This window comes from Phascolarctos cinereus, unplaced genomic scaffold, assembly GCF_003287225.1.
Source record: "Phascolarctos cinereus isolate Bilbo 61053 unplaced genomic scaffold, phaCin_HiC Scaffold_5;HRSCAF=322, whole genome shotgun sequence".
Classification (NCBI taxonomy): Eukaryota; Metazoa; Chordata; class Mammalia; order Diprotodontia; family Phascolarctidae; genus Phascolarctos; species Phascolarctos cinereus.
This window is the reverse complement of record NW_027555958.1, coordinates 386,090,649-386,110,425: the sequence shown is the minus strand read 5'-3', so window position 1 is coordinate 386,110,425 and position 19,777 is coordinate 386,090,649. Positions and strand designations below refer to the sequence as shown.

Here is a 19,777-nt window from a genome sequence, read left to right as displayed (position 1 = left end):
ATTTTCAGTTGTTCGGAGGTATATTCCACATTTTATTATAATATAGTAGTTCTGTTAAAATGTTAGTATTGAAAAGCTGGGCCTTTGATTTCTTAACAAGCTAAAGTCAAAGATCTTTACAATTACGCAAAAGTGATCTATACTATTTTTCTCTTTTTCAAGGCTAGGCTTAGCTCATCATACATCTGTAAAATCTTCTGTCTCAGATAGATATAATGATGGATAAGTTGTATAGGCTGGCCATCCAAATACAGGATTCAAAGAAACTAAATTCTAGTTGGAGAGGTTTAATGGAGATTAGAAGATGCCAAAAGGCAAATATGTGGATTATATCAAGGTAGGGGGAAAAAAGGATAGGAGCCAAAGCATGAAGATAAAAAAAATATACTCTATTTAAGGATGGTTTCAAGTAAGAGTCCAGTGTAATTAGAATGTAGAATATTTGAAAGAGTATACAGTGAGACATATGGCCAAAAAGGCTGGATGATATCAGATCACACAGGGCCTTGAGTGTCAGGCTAAGGATTCTGAACTTTATTTGGAAATCAATGATACCCCACTAAAGGTTTTGAGGGCAATTAATGTATATGATAGATTGGCAGCTGGGTGCTTGGGAAGAGACTAGAGGCATAGACCTATCAGGAAGCTTTTGCAACGTGACAGGAAACCACCAACTTAAATAAAGGCAGTACTTAAATGAAGAGAATGGAAAATTTTATAATATTGTAGGTGTGACCTTAACACAGTGCCCAGCATACAGTAGGTGCTTAATAAATGTGAGAATGACTGAGTAGAATCAATAAGACACTGGAGTTGGTTGGAGGTGGGCTGTATATGCCATTATCTATTTGGGTCACTTAATAAAAGACTAAGACTGAAATTTATCACTGGATCATTCATCCTCCTAACACCAAGTGATCTGATTGATATGCACTGATTTGTCATTTTGGTATGCTTTTGGCAATTCTTAGGATGGAAATCCTCCCTCTCTACCCTCTTCCTTCCCAGATGCATAGGGAATGTTTGTCATTCACCTTGGTGGGCCAAAGAAAAAATGCTGTGGAAAAGGTTAAAATTCTTCCTTTTGGGTTATTTCTCCCAAGGTCTCCCCAAAGTTGCATTTAACACCCTGAAGTTTGGTCCTGGTCAAGGTGGGTAGGGAGGAGACTGACTGTCCTATCATCTTCTTCACCTCCCAGAGATTCCAGCTTGGTTGGAACTCTCTTTTAAGCTTCCAGACACTATGATAATGATGGTTTCTAACCTCAAATAATGGATCTCTATCTAACTACCCAAAATAATAGGTATTTTACAAAAACCATCACAGGGTGTCCCAAGAGTATACATTTGTTTAAGGCATTTGGTGAAGATATTCTCACCTAATAAAGGTACCAGGGTTAGAAGGGTTAGAATATGTTATTGTTACTTTAAATGGGATTGCATGATCGATTAGCTTAATTGGCCCTCTCCCCTACTCCCCCCATAAGTTTGAGTTCACTTTCCCCTGGACTCTTTATGTACCTGTGGGAGAGTGTGCTCCTGTTTTGTTGGGTACCACTATTTTTACTGTACCACCTTAGTAAATACTGAGAGAAATGATTATTAAATAACCAACTGTTAATATTGGGGAGATCCAGGATTTTTTTCCCTTCCTCATTTAGAGATTAGGTCAAAGCTTAGTTCTCTGAAGGGCAGGGGGATGATGAGATGAAATCTTGGAATTGTTATCCCACTTAAGAGACCTTCACAAAGAATTTAATCTAAGGTGAATTCCAGCCCATTATGTTCCACTCAGCCAGGTCTGAATTGCACAAGGCTGGGGGTGATTTGGGAAAGAGTGAACAAAGTCACATCTCCCAGCCCCTTCACTTCTCATTATAATATCCATTCTTCTCATTGTTAACCAATCTGAGTTGATTACCATCCTTAGGAACACTGGCTCTTCCAAAGGCCTATAAGCATTGAGTGGGTTCCATGAGGTATCTTTGGCATTCAGAGTTCCATTGACCCCTTTTATTAATTATCTACTAGCATGCTTAATAAAATAATTACTTCTCTCCAAATTTTTATATGTCACAATATCCTAAACAAAAATAAAGTCTGCCTGGTTAGCTAATAACAACTGATGATTGAAGGAAGCACATTAGTGGGAATTTGCAAGCCATACATAGCACTAGAAAAGACACTCCCACTCCTTCTTCTCAGGGCTACCCCTATAATCCTTAGTGGAGAGACAGTAGTCCCCCTTTGGGGACCCATCCTTCCAATGTGGGTGGTGTTTGGAAAAGTATCTCTAGATGCTATGTAAACAAAAGAAATTCGCAGTAATTTGGGTTGGGACTAATAACCATTAGGAATATCAAGAAAAGCCTCTTGAAGAAGGTGGTAGTCCTGGAGCTGAGTCTTAAAGGAAGCCAGGAGTTCCAAGAGGCAGAGGTGAGGAGGGAGAGGATTTCAGGTTCTACCTGGTTCTAACACGGGGAGGCAGCAGATGGAATGCTATATACCAGGACGACCATATAGATCAATTGAGTTAAAGAGTAGCCTGTGTGAGAGGGAATAATGTCGAAACTAGGTGGAAAGACTGAATAGAATAGATTATGAAGGTCTTTTAAATGCCAGAGGAGTTTGTATTTTATCCTAAAGGCAATGAAGCGCTAAGATTTCTTAATCAGGAGTAACATGGTCTGGCTTGTATGTTACACATATTTGGCAGCTGTGTGGAGGATGGACAGGGAGGCCAATTTGAAGGTTATTACAATAATAGTCCAGGTGAGAAATTCTGTGGACTTGGACTAAGGTAGCTATGGGAATACAGAGAAAAATAGAAAGGAATGCAAGAAATGTTGAGGCAGTGGAATCAACAGGATCTGGCAGCTGACTAGCTATGGGGTGTGGGGGAAGATTGAAAGCAAGTAGTGGGCAACTTTTTCCAACTTGACTAAAAGAAAGGTAGCACTCTCAACGAAAAGAGGGAAGTTTGAAAGAACATGAAGAAGCAGATGTTACAGCAAATTAGGAGCCAGAGCTTCAGGATGACCAGGATTCAAACCCTGCCTCTGACAGCAGTTGTTTGTCTGACCCTGGACAAGTCACTTAAAACCTCAGTGTCCTAGGCAATTAATACTAAACTTTTTAACAGGTATCCCGCAGTCTACACCAATAAAATCATATATCTCGACCAGTGGAAATCCCACATTAATGATCTTCTTAGGGTGGATTTATGGTTTTGGGTTTTTTTTTTTAACCCTAAGAGTGGACCAGATGCTGGTAGTCCCATTTGGCTGAGCGGAGGAGGAGAGGTAGTATGCATGCTAAAAATGATCACAGGGACCCATCCACTCAAAAGGAAGGCGCGTTGTCACTACCAAGCTTAGAGCCAGAGAGCCTCTAACCCAAGTTTCAGGATCCTTGTCGGTAAATGGGTTTGGAGCAATGGGGGTAGTTGTTTACACCTGCAAGGTTCCTCCCACTCTGAGTCTGGGGTGCAAGCTTCCTGGTCCACTGGAAAGGACGTTTCGTAGTGAGGTTTGGAGCCAGAGGAAATGGGTTCAAGCTGTGTCCTTGTGCTTTTACCTTATCCTCTCCGGGCTCAGTTTCCTCGACTGCGAAGTGAAGGGGGTGGGGATAGATGCCCTCTAAAGCCCCTTCCAGCGCTAAGCCTTGAAATCTGCGCGCAGCTCCGCCGCTGTGCCCGGGCTCCCGGGGCCCGCGCCCCGCCTCCCGCAGAGGCGGCCATGGTCGCTGCCAAGGCCATGGCGGCGTGGCGGCTCCCGACGCTGGCAGGGGCCTCCCGGGGATCGCCGCTGCCCTCCTCGCTGGGTACTCCGACACCCCCCGGCCCTACGCTGTGTTCCGCCTACCGACCAGGCGGCTGCGGCAGCAGCGGAGGCGGCGGCAACGGTTCGGCAGCGCGGGCTCCGGAAGGTCCGGAAGGCATCGGGCCCGAGCGGCCCGAGAGCCCCGAGCTCACAGCAGCGGAGCAGCGGATCGCCCAGCTGCACGAGGCCGCCTGCGCGGTGAGCTCCCTCCCTCCCTTCGCTTCGCTCGGCGGCGACCGCGCACCTGCCCCGTCCCCCGCGCTCGCTTCCTCCCGGCTCCCAGCCGGCTCCGGCTCCGGCTTCCGCTCCCGGCCACGGCGCCGCTCGGAGCAAGGCCGCGAACCGAGCCCGAGTGTGGGCGCACGGGAGGCGCGGAGGAGCCCTCCTGGGTCCGGGCTACGGCGCAGCTCCAGGCCGTCCTGTTCCCCCGCCCCACCTCGCTTTCCATTTCCAGTCCCCGCCCAGGCAGATCCCCTGGGTCCCAATGGGCGGGCCGCGGGTCAGCTCTCTGGCCCCGGAGGCGTACGCTCTGCCGGTCAAGCCTGCTGGGCACGGACGGGGAGGGGATGCATGCACTCTTAGGTGCACCTGGGAAGGTGGAAGAGCGAGCATGTGGGGAAATACGGTCTCTGCGAACCCATTCACCTATGTAAACTGAGTCCACGACACGCAGTTCTCGTGTTTATATGCCAACGTGCGCCCACGTGGGTGTGGACTTTGAGGGCAGAGTAGGAAAAAAAAGTTGCCTGTTTATTTCATGTGTAAAACAAAGCCCTCTGCGTTTTAGTGAGTAAATGATTACTTTAGTGCAGCAGGAATACAAGACATTCCCAAATGCATCGTTTCATGTTTACTAACCCAGAAGGTATTCAAAGTCATCGCTTCTGTTCCCTTCCCCCACCCCCCACCTCCTAGTTACCCTTCCCCAGTACAACAGAAAGAAGAATATCTGGAAGGAAACTAGAACCAGTAGTTTCCAGGAGACACTTAAACTGCATTCACATGTGCTGGGCCTTTTGATAATTCTTTAAAAATGGTATCCAAGACTGTCATGTGAAAACAGCCATAGTCAAAACTATGGCATAACTTACACATGAATAAAGGTTACCTGTACCCTTCCTTTCCTTTGAGAGATAATTCGAAGACTAACGGAGAGTCCTATGACTGAAATCAAAATTAAGGATTTATTAATGTTCATTAACATTTGAAGCCAGAACTTGGCTTGGACAAGGGGACAAAAGGAAAGCTAGATGGATGAAAACTTTACTCCTTCAAAATCTTACTTCTTTTGCATAGGAATTAGTGTATACTAAGGAAGCAGACTTCCCAATGGCCTCTTTTATTAGGCTGCAGTTTCTTACCTTAAAATCTTCTAGTTACAGATTGCCTGGGTTTGTCAACAAATTGTTGGCTATTTTGTCATTTCATTTTTAAGCGCTTGAAATAAGGCATACTCCTGTTCTTTCCCTCTCTATTCTAACTTAGACATAGGTGAAAGCAAGTTTTTTTTTTTAAATAGCTACAGAAACCAATAGTGTCATGGTGCCTATCTCCCAGCTCCAGATATTTTCTCTGGCTGTCTCCCATATCTGGAATACTCTCCTTTCTCATTTCTGCCTACTGTATTCTCTGGCTTCCTTTAAGTGCCACCTAAAATCCTATCTTCTGTAAGAAGTCTTTACCACCATCTCTTAATTCTAATGCTGTGCCTCTTTTTATTATTGTTACATTTTCATTTGTTTATTCATTTATTTATTTATTTATTTATTATGTAGCTTGTTTGTATGTGTTTGTTTGTGGTCTCCTCCATTAGACTGTGAACTCCTTGAGGGCAGAGGCTACTTTTTTTGCCTTTTTTGTGTCCTGTGTTTAGCACAGTGTCTGGCACTTAGTAGATGCATAATTAATGCTTTTTGCCTCATTGACTGCCTCCACCTAATGACTGAAAGAAATGTTCTTTTTGTAAGGGAAAGCCACAGTTGTATCATCAATGTCAGTGTCATGGCTCAAGTGGTTGTTCAGAAGTAAAGCCAATAATGACACTGTTATGATTTTTCATCTTAGCAACAAATCAGACTCACCTAAAAACACTGCTTCAAAGCCACAGGGTAGATGGCTTGCTCTCTTACTTTTCCACCTTGCTTTGATGATCATCACTTCACATCTTGCTCTTCAACCAAACTGTCAGCACTTTGACTGTAGCTTCATCCACCCACCACCATCATGAAATTCATTTACTGAAGACAAATTAAATTCTTATGGATGGAGGTTCTCAACCAGATTGGAAGGCAAAATCAGGAGTAATCTGTTAGGTTGCTGGGTGACCTCAGAAGGCTTCTAGAGGCTATTGAAAAGTGGGGGAGGGGAGGAGTTGCTACTGATTTCTAGTCTTTTCACATCCCAAATTTAGACCTAGTTTCCAAATAAAGAAGAGATGATAAAGTATCAGCTATTCTGAGGTAAAGTTTCATGTCCTCAGTTTCCAAGAGGTCTGCCTTTGTGAGTGTCAAGAATTTTGGAGGTATTATGGACCTATTCTTTGGAATGGCTTGCTTTTCATTTCCCCACTGAATCTACCTCTGGGATAAAGGTTGCAGAGCAGTAAATGCTGAGCTCTCTCACGTTATGGTACAATTTTCACTTAATGGAGGAGAGAAAGGTAGAGGGTTAAGTTAGCACAAAATGTTCGATGACAAAGATGATTCCCCTATTTACTTTTAAATAATTTGAAGTGACAAATGTTTCCCATAAAACCCTGCATATGAAAGATGTTTGAATGGCCTCTAAATGATTATGAAGGGAATTTCTTCTCAAGAATGAAAGATAGAATTACTGCATGTCCATATTAAAATACCCAGAAAAGGTGTACCTATGAAAATGTGAGACCAAGCATTTTGCTGAGGCCCATATAGTTGAGTTCCATTCAAAGAGGCAGTGGGATTTATTCTTGCACTAAATACTCATTTTGCTAAATTGGCAAATTGTAGTGTTTCTTTAGCATTGGAACTGTTAGGATAAGAGTAGCTTTTGATCAAAAAGCAGTTGAAAGCAGTGAGTATTAATATTTTATAGCAAAGTTTTTTCTTCAAAATAGGTCATGTTTTCAAAAAATAATGTAAAGAAAGTGTAAGGATATAAAAAACATATAAAGTGCGATGAGGATTGTAAAATTATAGTGCATGTTACACTTTCTCTGCACTAGCTGTTTCTTCTGATTGGTGCCTTTTCTGGAAATTTAAGTCTCTCTATACAAATCTAAGTTGAATGTCACATTCAAGGAAGCTTCCATGCAACTTGAGAGTGATTGTTCATTTTCAGAATCATAAGTTGTTAAAGAAACTTAAATTTCTATGATCCAGAGAAGTCAGATGAAGAATACTTAAGCCATCATTGGGTACGGTTGAGTTTTTGGTTTCTTATATTTAATTTTCTTTGTTTTCCCCAACTTATGCATTTTCTCCTTCCATAATGTAATTAATGCACAGTGGTTCAAAAGCAATCTTCAGTCATTAATGGGTTGGATTCCAGGGAAGGAAGCAAATATTTGTAGAAAGATTATAGTTTCTTGTGAATAGAAGGTGCAATATGAAGACTATGTAAATTTCTAAAGTTTTAATTATTTTTAAGGCTGGCCAACTAAACTATGTGGATCCAACCACTGGCTATTTAGTACTCACCAAAGTGGCCCATTTGCAGAGAGGAGACTGCTGTGGTTCTGCCTGCAGACATGTGAGTAGTAAACTCTCCCATTATTGCTGCAGCTTGCCTCTATTCTATAACTTAGTAAATAGGTATTATTTGAAAAACAAGTCAAATAAAAATCTAAATGGACCTAGAGTGCACTTTTCACAAGCTTCTTTAGCCAAAGACGATGAAGTCCTTAAGGGCCAATGAAGGACCTTTAAAGTTAATAGAATTTTGCCCCATTTTACGTGAACATTAGTTCCTTGAAATGCTGTGAGTTGAAATTCACTGGAGTTCATTATTACAGGGAAACTTTTCGCTGTTTTTCAAGTTAGATTGCATTCACTAGGCACATCCAAAGGGCAAATTGCTAAGAGCCAGTATATTTCAGGCTATGCTGCCAGAATTGAAATGGTTGAAAACTGACCAACCTTGTTTCATGGGCTTGCTTTGGGTAATTTTTTCTTTCTTTGCCTCTTTCCTTCCTTCTTCTCTCCCTCCCTCCTTCCTTCCTTCTTTCTCTATTTCTATCTTCCTTTTTCTTCCTTTTTTCCTTCTTTCTCTCCTTTTTTCTTTCTTTTTCTATCTTTCCTCTCTTCTCTCATTTCCTTTCCTTTCCCTAGAATGGTTAGAAAATAGCAAAGAGACTGGATTGTTTAAAAATGACTATTTCCTCCTTATAATGTATGTTATAGTGTACACAGTAACATCATATTTATTGATCAGGAAGTCTAATTTTTTTTCTGAACACACAGTTTGTGAGACTGCCTTGGAAAGAAAAGGCTATTTGAGGTGACTTTTGAGGGAAGTTGGTAAGTCAAGGGTACATAAACAGCAAGTCTCCATTCAGAGAATTTGTTTATACTCCAACTTGCTTATGCTCTAAGTTTAAGGCACAATATGATTCTGAGTAAAATGCAAATTACTCTATATTTTCAATGGTTAAGAAAAAGATTCATTTAAGGTTATACATAAGAACAAACTATAAGTAAGAAAATATATTTATGATTTAGAGGGATAAGGAGAATATTTTCATTGATGATGCATTTTAACAACTGAAAATGAGCATTTAATGTTTATGTTAATTGTACCCAGTATTCAAAAGCAAAAATTTAACTTTAGAATATTCCTGTCTCTATCAATAGCTGTTTCAAGATTAAATACATAAGCTGTATAGGAGTAAGGGCCCAAATAAATTGAAGTGATTGGGGTTTTTTAAGGAGAGGGTTTGGACTGTAAAACCCCTAAAATTCGAAGGAGCATTTAGGAAGTGGTTTCTTAGACACTAATTAGGACCATTTGCTTGAGGCTGCCATTATTTTTCCTTTTAGTCTGGAGGGCCCGATAGATCAAATGAGCTGTATAACATCATTAACAATCTCCTTTTTCATCATAAGCAGCCTTGTAGTTTTTCATGCTGATTTTTTTTAATGCAATAACGATTTTTTTTATTTATTCTGCAGTGTCCATATGGCCAAATCAACGTTAAAGATCTGTCGAAGAGGAAGCGATTCAACTCACTGTTTTATATTTGAGAATTATTTCAATTTGTGTTTTCCTTGTAACAGCCTGCAAAATAAAATACAATAAAAGGCCTAATCTAGAATTGTTATTTGTGGAAGCATTAATTTACATTTTATTGATACTTTTTTTTAAAAAAGTAATTAAGATTAAAATTAGATGTTGTTTTTGTATGCTTGTGTTACAGAAGTAACACATCAATAGTTATTTTCCTCCTTTTAGCTTCATTACCAGACACATATGCTAAAGCAAGAAAATTACTGCTCCATCAAATAAATAGTGGCAATAAGTTCACATTGGTAGTTCTTGATTCTATATATTACCTTATATTTTCCTACTATTCTCCTATATGTATGATCCATCTAAGGAGGGTTGCTGGCTGCTGGCAAGTGGAGTTTGAATCAATGCTTCATTTACTGTCTGTCTACAGGTATAAAAAGATTGTCATAACCTTATTTTGTGTGGCATATGAGAGCCCAGGAAGTGTAATTTTGCTGTAGAATGGCTCTCATCTTCCATCTGTTCTCTCAATGAAAACTTTAAATCATTGCCACCTGGGGGTCAGGAATCTAAAAATGAGGGAAGGATTTTTGACAATTCTCCCTTCTCTTTTGTGTTGCACTTTTACTTCCCCCATCCATTCTAGAAGCTCTTCTTTGCCCATGGTTTGCCTAAGGGGAAAACTCTTTCCCACTAACTCACAAGGAGTTTGCAGTGTGATAGAAAGGTGAGCAGGGTCTCACATAAGTAATTTGAGGTCTCCCCTATCTATACCTTTCTCCATTGCTTTGATGTGTCCAGGAGACCCAGAAGATCTTTCTGTGCAGCCGGGAGCCCTAATGAAAAGCAAGAAACTTGCTAAGTTGATCTTGCCCACAAACTCTAACCTCACAAATGTGGATTCAAACGTATTGAAACAGCTTCCGTGGCCTTGCCGAAAGAGACACCTATCCCTCAAGTCAGAGCAAGTTTCCAATGGCATATTCATCCAACCTTCTGAATAGCATCCTTTGTGAGTCCTGGTGGGGAATTTACCCAGTCAGGAGTGAGGGTCGAAGAAACACTTAAATTTCCTAATAGGAGTACGGGCTTCTGAAGGGAACAACACTGCGGACCCTAAGAGTGGTTTAGCATTTCCAAAAAAACCCTGGTATATGTTAGTTTCTTATCGCTAGTTTTCTTTACTTTCTAATTACAAGAATAAGCAGCTTCCAAGTCTTCCACTAGGTCTGAAAAGACCGAAGTATAATTCCTACTTCCTTCTATCAGGGTCAAGGCCAGCTATCGGGTTTACTAGCAGCTAGGAGGGGAGAGGGATTTCATTTAGATGAACGAATGTACCAGTCCAGAGGACTCGATCTAGCCTGGGGGAAAGGGAGGTAAAAGGAAGAGATTCTTTGGGGGAGAGAAAAAAAAAGTAGCTAAAGGTTTTGAGAAAGGTGTTTTCCAAATGGAATCCTCCCAGGCTAGATACCTTCAGAGAGGTATCTATTTTCTTCTACTCGGGGCTGTTTGCAGTAGGCGTGGGCATAGGAAAGGAGAAGATACCTTAAGCTCTCATCAACTTCTCGCCATCACTGGTGGACTCTAGCAGCTCGCCTTCCCTGGGGAGGGTTCTGCTCTTGTAGACCAACGTCATCGTAACCTTCAGGAATCCGCTTCTGAAGAGAATAGTTTAGTGATGGTACCTGTACTCCCCCCCCTTTTTTTTTTCATTTACCTGGACCCTGGGAAGCTGAGCAGCTGAACACCGCAAGGCTCCGGCTCTAGTTCTGGTAACGAGACAGTAGTCAGTAACACATCTGGAAAGGCAGTACTGAGACCGCTCCCACATGAAACAGAATAGGACCACATAAATGGGACTCACTTAAAGTGCTTGGAGCTATATTGTATTCACACGTTGTAAAGTAAAAATGAGGGCATATTACTGTGTGTATGTACGGACGCGTGTGGACACACAGTCTAGCAAAACTTCGTATTAAGCTGGACTGCTATTTAAAGGTTTCCGAGCATTCCTTTTACCCCGTTGTGCAGGAAATCAAATGATCGTTTCTAAAATTCAATGACCCAATAAGAGCTTGTTATTCTTATTGTCAACCAGGAAAATCCTGCACCTTCGATTCACTTATTAGCTGGAGAATTTCCAGAATGAGGTCTAGTGGCGTTATCTGGGCAGCAATCATGTACTGTAACAATGAAATAGAACATGCTATTATTGAGACACGGCGCAGCAGGTGGCTTATTATGCTCTTGCATATTCTCCTTTCTCTTCCAACCATTTAGATGCTGGTAATTGAGGGGAGCAGAGGCGGAACTAATTTTATTTTCAGAGATTAAAATGTTGGCTTCCCAAGCCATGTTTGAGGTTTGTTCCTGATGGGATAACTGATGATGACCATGGGAAGCGTGTGAGCTGCCCCCGGTGACAACATTAGACAGCTTCCTCTAACCTGTATTCTGTTCCTCAAAGAATCTTTCCTCGTGTTTGCTTCTACAACCATCCCCTGGCAGCACAGAATTTGGCACAGATAGAAACACCCGCCAGAAGAGACCACAGGACAGAGCCACTGCGCCAGGCAAGTGAAATATGGCTTCTTGGCATTACAGTGAATTCACTGGGAATCAAATGGACTTCTTGTGTTGGCACAGAATCAACCTCAGTTTTCTGTTCTTTCCACTTGCTGTCATATCTCCTTTCTATGCTCAGAATTAACTTCAGACCCAGGGCTCTATTTAGAAATTGCCCTTGGCAGGCAGATTTTTTAAACTCCTGGGAAGGAGTCTTTAAGTAGTAGGGACAAAACCTTTTAAAATCTTCACAGTCGGTCCTGGTTCTGAGAAAATTAAGTGAAACCCATCGGCAGCATCTTTGAATCCAATAATAGCTTGGAGGCAAAGTCTGATTGAATATTATTAATGGACTATACACAGGAGGAGGGTTGCTAATTTGCTATATACGGTTCCATATTGGCCACACGGAGCAGTACATCACAGTTTTCCTAGAAACTGGCTGGCAGAGTTTGTAATGCTTAGTTTAGAACTGGAGACCTTCACCATTTATGGCTCTGTTCTTTCCCAGTGCAACCAGGCTCAAATAGGCTAGGTGGAGGTGGACAAAGGTAAAGAACCTTCTCCCAAATATAATGCCCTTTGAGTTCTAATGTCATCCACCTTGCTATCTTAATTCAAGACGCTTGAATCAGCCAAGTGTAAGAACCTTGGGCACTTCGAAGATTTCCCACTCATTTACTCCTGATTGGGATCCAAACGCTATGGGGGAGGTTAACAGATCAAAGAACTTTGCATGAGGATAGAAGAGAAAGAAAAAAGGGATGGAAAGGAAGAAAGGTTTACACCAATGGGATTTGCTGGTAAATCTAGTTGCTTGGCTAGAAATAGGCATCTGATTTACCCTGACCCAAGTTTGAGTGACAGCTCCAGTTCTAAGCGCTAGAAGTAAAGGAGAGAACCAAGGATCAACTGACTCTCTGATTCCCCTCCCCTGAAAGATGTTGCTGAACCTCTCCCAGAGATAATGTCCTGTCTTTGGTTAATTCTCTTAGCGTTGGTTGATTTCAGAAGGTCCTTTTCTATAGGAGGTACCAAAGAAAATTTATTCTCATAGGCCCTTCTGGATAGAAACTGTCTATTTCAGCTGCCGTTCTGAAGCTAATTAACACAGTTATTCGAATAAAAGAGGTTGGTTAGATATGCTAAAGAGCCTCATTGTTTGGCTGGGCTAGGGAGGAAAGGGAAAAGAGTGGGGGTGGCTGGCGCTGTCACATGGAAAAACATTAAGGAAGGCAGCCAATCTCTTTGCCCCTACAACAACCACAAATATGATGATCCTTCCAATAATTCTCTCCAAATTCCCCGCCCCTTTCTTCTCTGCCCCCGCCTTTCTTAGAGGAGAAAAAATAAAGTCAGTAAATAATGGGTGAAAGGGACATCTTTTTCTGTTATCCCTTCAACTTCCTGGTGGACTTTGCTTAGGTCAGCCTAAGACTGGGCAGTGCTTGCCCCTGTTAGGAACCTGAAATCAGGTAAAACCAATTAACCAAGCAACCAACCAAACAAACTCTACCGCAGGGTGGGTGCCTATTGTTCAGTTAGTTGGCTGCTTGTCACTGGACTACAGCTTTCGCAAGGATGATTTCCATTCATTCTGGCATCCGATTTTATCTTAATGGGTTAAATTGGATTCACTTTGCTGATTACTCTGCGTCTGACTGCCTAGCGAGGCAATGCCAAAATCACACAAGGGTGGGTTGTGGGCTACCGCTCCCTTCGGATACATCAGGAGATCAGATCACATCAGATCAGTTCTTTTAATGGAGACTAGAATGTGAGAGATGAGACGGGAGGAGGGCTGGGAGGGGAAAATGGGGAGTTCGGGAAAGGGAGGAGGAAAAACAGAGGAAGACTTGTTGTTTAGCAGTCGCCAGGCTACCCATAGAGGTAGCTGCCTCCGATTCCTCTTCTTCTATGTGCTTGTTGTGTGGGAAGCTACTGGTGGGAGCATCCTAAGGCACAAGCTCCAAGAAGGAAAATCCGAACTCCCGGCCTGGAGGTACAGGTTGCTCAGAAAGACTCCAGATACGGCATTTTGCAAATTTCTTAAGAAGCTATTTTTAAAAATTAGTTTTGTTTCAGCAGACTCCACCATTACACTTCACTTGATTATTGAAGGGTTGAAAAAACTGAACAAGGGAACCTAACATCTCGATCTACGTGGGCTCTTTGCTTCCCTCTCTTTTCTTCCTTTCTCTCTCTCTCTCTCTCTCTCTCTCTCTCTCTCTCTCTCTCTCTCTCTCTCTCTCTCTCTCTCTCTCTCTCTTTCCTTTCTTCCTCCTTTTTCTCCCCTTCTTCCTCCGCCACTAGAAACAAATAGAAAATAAAAGAGGTGGAAAGGCTTGGCAGAGGAGGTCAGAGGTGAGAATTGCACATCAATTCTTTATTCGAGGCTGCAATGGAAGACAGAAGGGGGGTGGAAGAGATAGAGACACGCGTACAGGACAGGCATAAACATAGAGAGAGACACAAGAAGGGGGAGACACACACACACACACACACAGAGTGAGACACAGAGAGAGACACACAGAGAGAAACAGAGGCTTGCCTTCGCATCCAGCAGTTTGGTTATTTTAATTAATAGAGGTACCCTCCGCGAGAAACTAGGAACAACACCCATCTACTGACAGGTTTACAGTCACCGCCTCTCTGCCTTCTCTCCCTTACTAAGAAGTCAGGGGTTTTTTTGGGGGGGGAACACCTGGAACTCAAGGTAAGATTCTGCCGGGTTTTTCCGCCCTTTTCCCGTAGCTGCGGGTGAGTGCAGTTGTGTCATCCCCCTTTTAAGAGCACAGGATGGCCGATTCCCCTAGTGTAATCTCAGGCAAGCGTCTGGTGTCTTTTCCCCGCCTCCCCTCAGCTTCAGATGATTGAGCCTCTCTAGATCCTAAAGGGGAAAAGCCTCATTTGCTAGGGAGCTGCATCCTTCACCTGAGTTTGCGGTTGACTGCAGCTAGAGGTTGTGGCTGTGATTACCAGCTTTAGTCTCTAACCTTGCTTAACCAAAGACCGTTCTGCTTAGGAAACACAGTGATCTGATCTGAATGGGAATCTAACGCGCTGCTTTTTAATTACAGTGGCGGGCAAGTACCATTAAAGTTGAGATAAAATTAAGCCTTAAGGATGCTGAACGGCACCACTCTAGAGGCAGGTCAGTTATACACGACATTCCTTCTCATTTTTTTTTTAATGTTCCCTCCCTTGTACTTGTGTATGTCTGTATATTTGTGTCTGCATCTATGAGTTCGTGATTGTGTCCTTGTGTCTGCTTTCGTGCTTGCTGGGGGCGGGGGAGGAGTCAATCTGCATGAATTTTATTTTGATTTAAAAATTCATTAACTTTCCAACGCAAAAGTAATCCAGCGAGGGATATGCAGAATGGATTCATTCATCTTCTCCCATCTTTCTTGAATTTAGTTTTCCTGTCTTCTCATGTCCTTGTGTATCCTTTCATTCCTTTCCCTTGAATGTCTTTGCTCTTCTCTAGAGTCCAGTCAGCGCTCGGTGCAGGGCACAGTCGAAGGAGTTGCAGTGACAGGATAGATACCTTGGTCTATTGTAATGGAGGATTTCATCCCTGTTCCACTGAACATTCGTTCACTGGGATGAGAGAGGTAGAGGGAGTTGATGGAAGATGGGCATTACTTCATGAAAAAGCTGTAGGAAACAGGAGACAATTTCTGGCACTTAACTACAAGCTCGGTTCCAGTAACATGGGCATTCATGTAGAGTCCTGAGAAATACTTTCTATTTGATATGGTTTATTCAGTAAAGCCACAAGGCAAATTCTAATCTCCCCTATTTCTTTTGAGAACCAGTACTTTATATGTACATGGTTGGTGATTTGGAGTGTGGGAAAACTCACTAGTAAAAGGTTTTTAGTTTTTGAAAGCATTTTTCTATCACCAACACCTACCTAACTTAAGGGGCTTCAAGAGAGAGGAGGTTTAGAAGATGTGAACACATGTGGAAAACTCTTCCCCAAGCAGGAAAAGATTTGGTGAGGGAGATGGGTGTGTTGCAGAGGGGAGAGGTGCTGACCTTTTTAGCTCAAGGAACAATGCTTCTGAGTTCTGAGGGAACTTGTATATGAAGTTGCCCTAGACATGAGACTGAACTGCGGCTTGGCTCCCGGTGGGATACTACTTCTGACAAAGCAGAGTGTATTCTCACCTCTCACTTCTCATCCTCCTTTCACTCTGTCCTGAAATTCCCACCCTAAGAAAGCTCTGTTACAGGGTCTTAAGGGAAACTTGCTGAGGCCAGGTTCAATCAAATTCCTCTTCAGTTGGGACTTTCGTCGTCCAGTATTTCACGACCTATAGGGGTACAAGTCGCCATTAAGAAACCTCACCCAACAAAGATTCACTTTGGGTCTTAGGGCGTTTCCAGAGGTCCTAAATTGTTTCCAGGTCAGATGATGGTAGTGAAGACCACGAGGTTTTCATCATCTACCAGCATTTTGGCACAATGCTTGGCACATAGTAGGATCTTAATAAATGTTTATTGATATAATTAGAAAAGAGAGCTAGGTTTTGATGGAGCTGGGGGAAAAAAAAGAGCAGGGGGAGCCCTTAACCTGCAATGATCTGAAGGGCACACAAAGCATTTGGTTACCTTAGATGGCTCTGTAAAAATCTCAATCCCAATCATTGCATTTGCGAAAATGTCTGTACGTTTTAGGGGAAGGGAAAACCTGGCACTGTCTAACTGCTGAATTAAAGTGGGCAATTTGGATTTGTGTGAAGTTTTGTTTTATTGCCTCAGGGCAAAAGGCTCTAGCTTCAGATTTTGTCGAACAAATATGCTGATTGATAAATCAGCTGATTTGTTTGCAAGCATTTGATTTGTGTTTGTCAAGAGTGATTTTCTTTCCTAATCAAACCATTTTGTCTTGCCACCTCTACAAGGTAAGGATGTTTCAGGACTACAACTTTACCTTGGTGCACTAGGATTCAGAGCCCTAGGAGCCTCAGCTGAATATTGCCTAAGGAAGCCCAGACTCCCGGTTTTGGATCCTTCAGATATTAATAATCCCTAACCCAAGAAAACACTGGTTTCTCCGAGCCAAGAGCAGCATTGGCAACAGTAGCATAAGAATGACTGGTGGAGCAGAAAGAAGGGAGCCTATAATTAATTAAGTGTGCCCAATTTAAGGGATTTAGTCGCCTCTGAGTTGACTTGTGCGATCTGTCCAATTATTTCTAATAGTGTCATTGAGTTAAGATAGGGAAAGAAGCTAAGCACCTTCTTCCAAAACCCCTGGATTGGCGTAAACTGCCTCTTTGCACCTGCAGTTTGTATTGAACAAGGCGGAGACCATTAGTTTAAGGAATGGGGCGGGGGGGGTGTGCAGGGGCGAGAGGAGGGGAAGAGTAAATATTCCAATCTTTATAGGCACTTCCAGGCAATTTATTCTGGAGTTGGGGAGAAGTGGGGTAGGGTAGGTAGACTATTGGGTGCTTTCTTCCGTTAGTACCAGAAACTGGCTAGAAGAGGCTGCTTTCAAATTAAGGAGTGAGGAAGCTCAGAAAGTCGGTAGAAAGATAAAGGACATTAAAAAGTCCTTTCTAACTTCAAGTCCCTATTGCCTAGGGACTTGAGACCACTTCTCTTCCCGCTTCGTAAAAGAAGGTGAGTTGGATGGTTTTTAGCCTACTGTCGTTTCCAGATGAAATTAGCTTTTCCTGTATGGAAGTCGGGACGCCTAAGGGCACAATTCAAGACTTCTGGGCTTCTAAAACTCCACTTTCTGAACGGTCTCTCGCTCAACGGGGAGCGTCCTAAGGACTTCCTCTTTGTATGAATCAGGAGGCATTGAGCAAGGCCGGGACTGTGCTGAGAGCTATTTAGAGTGAAACTAACAAAGACAAGAGAAACCCAAATTTAAACAGAATGGGAACCAAACATGTAAGAAAAGCTGGAGTTTCTCGGGACCTTTTGGAATCGACCAGGAGGCAGTCCTCAATATGAGACATTATTGAAGGAAGCAAAGGCAGAGGAGCACAGTTGCTGGGAGAGAGATTTGTAATCTGAATTTTAATATTAAAAGGCACACTGAACTTAGATCTCACTCCCAAGCAAGTAGACCGTGCTTTGCTGGCTTAAAGACCTGGAGCACCTCTATAATTTTTAATTATTGTCTTCTCTCAGCCAAGCTTCTCACAACCTCATCTTACGAAATTCGTATTTTTGAAATACGAATCTTGGTAGAATTACAAAATCATAAAGTATAAGGATTGGAAGGGCCATTTCTAGTTCAACAACCTCATTTTATAAATGAGGAAACTGAGGCCCAGAATGTAATGGCGTTGGTGTTGTATGAAAGACATAAATAATTTCAGACTTTCCATTTCTGGGGGTGAGGTGGGAGATCATCAGAAAAACCGAAAACTCTTTACCCGGATTAAATTCCTAGTGACTCGTCGTGCTAATTGACTAGTTCCCCCCCCCCCCACCCACCCCCATCCCCGGGAGAGACCTTTTTTCTCGTCAGAAGCCTTAGACATTGACTCCTCTAAAGGAAATCTGCCTCCTTTCTGTATGAAAGGACCTTTGGTGAAAAGACAACTATCACTCCCAAACTTCACTCTGAGTAGCCCTTGGTGTTTTGTTGTGCGTGTGTGTGCTTCAAGCACATTGATTTTCATCCAAAAGGGCTAATTACATTACTTACAGTAAATAGCAGCCCTGCTGTCCAGAGTCTAGTGTGCCAACAGAAGGGGGGGGAATCTTCGGCTTATTTCACTTGGTTGACTTCATTTTTGTGTGAAATGGTGTTTTATGAGCTGCATTCTGGCACGCCGAGGAATGTAACAGCCGATCTGCAAATAACATTAATTTTGAGTCTCAGAGAAAAAGCTGGGAGAAAGCCGAATGCATCTTGGATTTCATGGAAGAGGTGACTCGACCAGCCCCTCAGGAGGAGTGATTGTGATGCTGGGGAAAGGAAGCTGGGCCCCGCCTGGTGTTTTTTTCACGACTAGGCTGGGTTTAGTGTAGAAATCCCTACGGAAGAAGGGAGCAGCACTGCCTCCAGGAAGATCCTTCTGGAGGGATTGAGGTGTCAGGAAACAGCCGGCAGCTGTTTCAGTGAAAGGCACAGAAAGAGAACTCTGTGAAAAAAAAAAAGCAAGGCATGGGGAAAGGAAGGAGATAGAAAGGAAGCAAGGGAAGGAATCGATGAATCGTATCTTTGGCCTGGATTTACTAGTCTCTTGTCTAGCCTTCTGATTTGTGAAATCCACCAGATTTCCGTGGACTTGGAGTGGGTGGTGGTATTGAATGAGACAATCAACAGCCTAGTGTGGTCAGGTATTTTTGGCGGTGCGAAGAACTCTGTAAAGGGCTTTCGGCTACATGAGCCATTTAGTCTCTTGTCATTCTTAGCTTGGATGCCTCCTCCCGCCTTCTTCTTCCCCTTCTACCCCCCCCCCAATTTTTCTACTCCTGAAACCCTTTTCACTCCTGAAGACAAAGTCTATAGTGGTCCGGTCTGTAATTGATTTGTCTCCTTATCTGTTGGGTAAATGGGAATGGTGATTGATAGGGATTTGTGGCCCTTATTGGCAAGTTTCAAATAAAACTTAAAAGTTACAAGAAATTTTCCTTAAGACTGCCATTTACTTGGAGTTAGGAATAAAGTTCCGAAACTACACATTAGATTTGCATATGCAAAGGCAAGCCACACGCAGTCCTTTATCTGAGGGCTAAAACATTCCGCCAAGAGAAACAGAAGACAGCTTCTGTAATCAACTCCTCAAACGACACTTTTCAAACCTTGGGAGAAAGTGAGTAACGAAAACCCCTTGATTAAATATGTTTCTTTGATTGGAAACGAGAAAGAAGAAACCGAGCTAGATGTGTCGGTTTTCGGTCATGGGTACAGAGCTAACAGGTTTAAGACCAGAATCCCAAACTTGGGCGTCCGGCAAAGTTTGCTCAGTTGAGATAGTCTGTCTCCTCTCTTGGCCAGGCTCTAGTCTTGACCTACGATCCGTTTTGCATTTCATGAGCCCAGCCTAGGACAATGAGTATTGCCTTTTGCCTTTAAAACATGACCACTGGGAACCGTTGGAAGTGTGTATCTAGAGGGGAAGGCGTGTGTGTGTGTAAGCGTGTGCGCCATGGTGGGTGTATGTGTGTGTGCGTGCGCCCGAGAGTATCCGGGAGGGGGTGTG

At 42.8% G+C, this 19,777-nt stretch overlaps 1 protein-coding gene across 1 annotated transcript; it reads left to right on the top strand.

The window, feature by feature from the left end:
* Positions 1–3,376: 3,376 nt before the first annotated feature.
* Positions 3,377–9,111, top strand: CUNH1orf53 (chromosome unknown C1orf53 homolog). The gene is made up of 3 exons (XM_020971733.2): positions 3,377–4,019; positions 7,449–7,550; positions 8,969–9,111. The coding sequence occupies exons 1-3, from the start codon at positions 3,546–3,548 to the stop codon at positions 9,038–9,040; spliced, it is 648 nt and encodes a 215-aa protein (XP_020827392.1). The 5' UTR covers positions 3,377–3,545; the 3' UTR covers positions 9,041–9,111.
* The last annotated feature ends 10,666 nt before the right edge of the window (positions 9,112–19,777 follow it).